Here is a 6,009-nt window from a genome sequence, read left to right on the forward strand (position 1 = left end):
GGGAGAATTAATTAGTTTCCGTAAACGGTAGCAACTTAATTGGAAAAGCTTAATGAGGAATTAAATGATAAATTTAAATTTTGAAATTCAAAATTATATAAGCTAAGGCGATTAGCCCGTGTTCAGCCCGAATCAAACCGGAGTTGAATCCGAGTTGAGCCCGGGCCCGCGTCCCGTAAAAAAACGTGCATCGATTTCCATGTCATTTGTGTCGCGCGTAACCCTAGCAATATGGGTGTCCTTCCCGACTAAAATTAACGTTCTGGACGCGACTACGCAGTCCGTTTTGTCATCCGGGGTCGTTCGGGCAAATCTGCTTACAGTCGGGCCAAAAAAGTGTCACTTTGTGCGTGGTGTAGCGAGTGCGTTGTTGAGTCACGGAGGGTTCACCTAAGGCCGTCTGATCCTATAGGAACTCATTTTCAGGCCCTCTACATGTTGGTCTTTAGCCCTTGCAACTAGAAGTTGAGTGTTTGGGACCACTCATGCTAGTTCTTCACAAAAATGAGTCAAGAAGTGGCTCGAAATTCTACGGGAGGTGGGCTCCATTACTAGTCCGCTAGGATGGTCAACAAGGAACTCCTAAGGCTAGATTATGGGTTCTGGGAGTATGAGACTAAGATCTCACTAAAAATGAGGTCAACGCTCGTGTTCGGCTCGTTTACACCCCTACTAGCAAGTTTAGGGCTCATATTCAAACCAACTTTTTAAACTTATTCAAACTATGCAACTCTTCTTCAAATCATGCTCAGCCTAACTCAATGTTCCAACAAGGTATGAATATAGATCAAATATCAATTAAAGAACGTCAAACATGGTTTGATTATAATTTGAATAAGGTTTGTAATTTGAATAATACTACAAACTATGAAGTTTATATGGTAAAGTGTGTGCAAATACAACAATAGATTATAAGAGATGTAATGCAATAGTCATAATACCATATAATGTAATTCAAAAGATATGACACAACATACATAGCTCATAGTCAATTTAATTATGCAATTCAAGAGCTATAAAATAACTGTTTCTGAAGAATTGTATATGACCATGTGAAACTTCCATTAAACATTTCTTTGAAATTCGATACATGATGTGTTATCTAGCTTACACTCTACACTCCCCACTATATATAAGTTCTAAAGCAATTGTCATACTATATGTGCTAACATTTAATTTTTTTTTAATTTTGAAAGAATTATCTTACTGTAGACTTGGAGATTTAATCCTTCCACTTTTAAGGAGATTTTAATAAAATATATCTTAGCTGTTATTAAATAACTTTGAATGCTCAATAAATATGGGGAAGCACTTGCAGAATGAAGTTTTTATTGTTTGCAAGATCTGCATGGGGTGCTGGAGGGGTCAAATTCATACAATGTCATGTACTATTAGGAAATGATATCTCACATATAATCCAATGATTTTTTTCTATTTCATTCAAAGAGATAGAGAACTATCTATGACCTTCTCAACCCCCTATTTTATAGTTATAATGGTAAGGGATTGATCTTTTATGTTCTCCACCGATTTCTTCATCTCCTCTAACTCCTGTTTCTTCTACTTCTCATTCTCAATCTCAGCTAAGTGAATGACTGGTGAGTAGCATGCACTACCTAGCTCTCCTCATTCCCATTCCTATCCTTTATATAGACAAAAATTAGGAACAAAATTTGTCTAAGCATTCAATTTCTTGTTCGATTATTTTCCAACCAAATCTGGCTGCTCTTTAACTTTTGTATAATTGCAAAATGCTGCTTCAACTGCTCATAAGCTAGCATGGTCTAACTTATAGTTAACCATAGTTCTATTGCCTCCCTTACTTGGAGGTGCTTATCTTTCCCTTACTTGGAATGTGTCTTTCCCTTTTTGACTTTCATCATCAGGTCTAGAAATTAGTATAGAATAAAAAATCCCTTAAGGAATAAGTTACATGTTAATGATTCACCATTTATGCAAAAATACTCTGCTTAATTTAAGATATTATCGAGTACCTATCTCCTTATCTATCAACAAGTGCATGAAATCCTTTTCTATGAGCACTTTGTTACTCTTTTAGCTCAACATCTTCGGTGCTTTCTCAGGAAAGAACTCGTCATATCTCCTTTGCAGCATTGGGATGGTTTCATAGGCCGGATATTATAGTGATGTTGCATATTTAGCGATGGTTTATATTGGACCATATTTATCTTCATATATGTCAGCGTTTTCTTTCATGCTAGCCTACTCCATGATTATTCAAAAATACCTTATATTCAACCAAGTCAACCATCTCATTGAGCACACCATTATTTTTGTCACATTTGGGCACCATCTATGAAGGAACAGCTCAAGCTTCTACAAATCATCTATTATAGCGTACTATAGGAAAACTTTTTCTAAATCTATATTTCTAAAGTTCTCATCACCATTTAAGTAATTCTCTCGCAACCTTTTGCTTCGCTTATAGTCTGGAACTCCTTATATAAGATTCTTCAAATTCCAATTCAATGGTTAAGGCAAATTCAACAAATCCGAAGATGTTATTTTTACTCCAATGTTGAACACAACAAAGTATCCCCCATTTTTTTCTTCATCAATCATCCTTAATAATAGTTGATGATTTAGGGTCTTAAAGAATTGCATTTTAGGATATTTAGAGAAGTAATCGAAACAGGATTTTGCCTTGCCAATGAGGTCAGAAGACTCAAACATTATTACTAATTTGTCCATTACACCCTCATTTTTATCTACAACCTGATGAGTTTAAAGCCTTATTCGGTATGTTTGTGGCAGACATCTAGATACATAGCAAAATGATTCAACGAGAAAAATAAAATGCTCATAACTATGTAATTTGGAGAATTGTCGTCCGTGTTCAAAATTGAATCATGATCAAATAATCTTCGAGCTAACTTTAAATAATATAAAATCTTGATCAAATAATTTTTGAACCATGATCAAACCATCTTCTAATCTTCTTCAATCATGAACAAATAATTTTTTAACCACCTTTGAATAACGATCAGACCATGATTAGATTATTGTCAAACTATCTTTGTTTATGACTCAAAAACCTTTGAACTAACTTCAAATTATGATTCGATCATTAGTAAACATTATTGATGAAGTTTTAAGATGATTTTGATCATGATTCAAAGATAGTTTGAAGATTATTTGATCATGATTGACAATATTTAGTGGATGGAGAGTATCCGATCCTTGTTTGAAGGTTTTTTATCATGATTTAATCATAGTTCCAAGATGAAGGTGATTTAAAGATAGTTATAACCAGATACTAGTAGCTAATATGATGTCTATCGATGTTCCATGCTTACATTTTATAGTGAGAACATCAAATCAATTTTAAATAGCTAACAATTGATATCAGTAACCTTCATAGATGATGAATGGCGTTAGAACCCTCATTATGAAATTTCATTATAGCCTGAACATGCATGCTTTGTAATCTTCAGAAATGGAGATATCGAAATTTAGGAAAAATTATTAATGAGCTCCTATTATTGAAGGGTTGCTTAACTATTCAACAGAAGGTATTGACTACTTTTGTATTTCTCTTATTTCCCTATTATTTGGCATATAAGGTAAAATTCCTCATTCTAATGAATGACACATTTCAAAATTTTATTAATTGAATGTTGTATTAAAAATGATCTTAATTTATTAGAACTAAATGAAAATATGACACTAAATAGGACGCAATGGAGAAAAAGGATTCATGTGGCCGACCCCACGTAGTGGGATTAAGGCTTTGTTGTTGTTGTTGTTGTTGTTGAATGTTGGATTCAAAACCAGTTGAAAATAGGTATGTACAAGACTAGTTGCAAATAATGATTGTTTATGGTTTGGTTATAGATCTAATTCCGTGTTGGGAGTTATTTAATGGTTATTAAAAGAATGTGATAGGCTAAACTTAAATCTGTGATCTCTATCGTAGGACCCAGGGAGAATATTGCTCGAGTTAGAGCTTTTTGATTAAATATTTTGCGTTTATTATTCTAGTTTCCATCATTTGTCCTCAACATAGAAACATTCCACTCTAATGAATGTTTAAGTAGATATCATGGCATAATTATGGTTTTCCTATACAAATATCCTTGAATCATCACATGCCATTTTTTTTACCATTGCATAGAGTATTTTATGCATCCATCATTCATGAACTTGATTTTATTTGTATAATAACGTTTGAAAAAAATATTAAAAATGATCTTAATTTACTAGAACTAAATGAAAATATGACACTAAATAGGATGCAATGGAGAAAAAGGATTCATGTAGCCGACCCCACGTAGTGGGATTAAGGCTTTGTTGTTGTTGTTGTTGTATGGTTAGTAACGAGCTTCCAAGAAAATTTTTTATGTCTATCACTGATTTGAATAATTGTCCATTTAGATATGATGCACATGTAGGGGTAATTTCCGCGCTCTTGTAAAAATTATAGGAGAGGGTGAAGATGGGCAAAACATTAAAAATGATTACTGGCAATGTTCCATCTAGTTTTTCTCGAGTAATAGTTCACGTTAATTGAATTGATTTAGGTAAGACATGCATTTCTTGTGGATCGGCAACCTCTTTCAATAAAAGTAATCCAACTGGTGAAAAGTTATGATGTAGCGAGTCATGTTTCTTCGTCTGTGATGAAAAGAAATAAAATTTTAATTTCAGATTTTCTTGAAGAAAATTTTCATGTTTAAGCTTAGAGAAATGTTCATAATTCAACATGCTCTAGAGCTAAAAACAAAATTTCTTTTGTATTAATTAATTAATTAATTAACTAATTAATTTTTTTTGTTCTCATTTATGAGAGATAATTCAAAGTTTGTACTATATGAAGACTTCAGAACATTTTTTGTTTCATCTAGTTAGAAGGTTTTCCAATGGATTTGCTTGGTATAAATAATGTCAATCATTGAAGTTAGGAAAAGCTATTTATATAATTTTTGAAACTTAAGTGAACTTCTCAGGAAGTTTGGTTTGAAGTGAGTAAGCTTTGAGAATTTGAGATAACTATAAAATCTTGAAATTTGAGCTGTAAAATGTAAAGATTCTTTCATTTCTATGTACATGGCTGTTGTCCTCATTCTTGCATCTGAATGTAATACTGGTTTTTGTAATGGCGATATCTAAATGCGTCTTTACTAATAAGTTAAGAATGATGGACTTGTAGCTCAAAATATAAGGAACTAAAGCCTTAAGGTTCTTCAATTAAATTTTCCCTTATATATCTGTTTACTTTTGTCGTATATTTAGTAAAAAAGGTTACTTCCCACATGGGTTCATTTGAAGAGAATGTTCTCACATTATCACCAAACTTATTTACTTCCTGATTAATTCTTCTACAGAAACATAAAATTTAGTCTCTCCCTATAGAACAACTCAGTTATGCAAGAAATGTTCGAGCAGATTTCGTCAAGCCGTGCACATATTCTGATCCAATTATGACTAATCCGCTCAATATAATTGAATTTAATTACTTAAATCTCTTTTCTTTTCTCGACAGAGACGGCGTTTGATTACACATGCGAATGCGAAGAGCAAGAGCGAGAAATTCCCTCCCCCTCATCAGGACGGAGCGCTCGGCTATCCCGTCGGATCTCCAACTCACATTGATTCAACTTTTGACCCCCCAAATGTTCCTTATAGCTCAGTCTTCCCCTACCAGAAGGGCCAATCAGTCTCCACATGGTCTGGTCCACTAGTGAAATCTGCAGCTCTAGACAATCCCCGGAGAAAGAAACAAGGTACTAATCGTTTATCTTCGAAAAATATTTCTGGTTCTAAAGAAATCCAGAAAGTTTAGAATAAAGGATTTACGGTTAGTTTAAAGTCCAAATCTGTTGATTTTGGGAATAGAGGCAATTATAAAGATCCTGTTGTCATTCTTTTCTCTTTTTTTTGTTCCTTCCTTTTCTCCACTCTTCTGTTTTTTTAGACAATTTGGCCGAAATGGTGATCTGAGGGAAGTAGGAATTTCTTAATTATGTAAATATTTTTGTATTTTTTTTT

The 6,009-nt window shown here is 33.4% G+C and overlaps 1 protein-coding gene across 1 annotated transcript in view; it reads left to right on the top strand.

Moving 5' to 3' along the window:
* LOC110027646 (probable serine/threonine-protein kinase At1g54610) overlaps positions 1-6,003 on the top strand; it is a 44,026-nt gene extending 38,023 nt beyond the window's left edge. The window contains exon 7 of the mRNA XM_020729158.1: positions 5,504-6,003. Coding sequence (XP_020584817.1) covers positions 5,504-5,803 — 300 coding nt within the window. The 3' untranslated portion in view covers positions 5,804-6,003. The remainder of the gene's footprint in view (positions 1-5,503) is intronic.
* Positions 6,004-6,009: the final 6 nt, after the last annotated feature.

This window comes from Phalaenopsis equestris, unplaced genomic scaffold (assembly GCF_001263595.1).
Source record: "Phalaenopsis equestris unplaced genomic scaffold, ASM126359v1 Scaffold000434, whole genome shotgun sequence".
NCBI classification, from domain to species: Eukaryota; Viridiplantae; Streptophyta; class Magnoliopsida; order Asparagales; family Orchidaceae; genus Phalaenopsis; species Phalaenopsis equestris.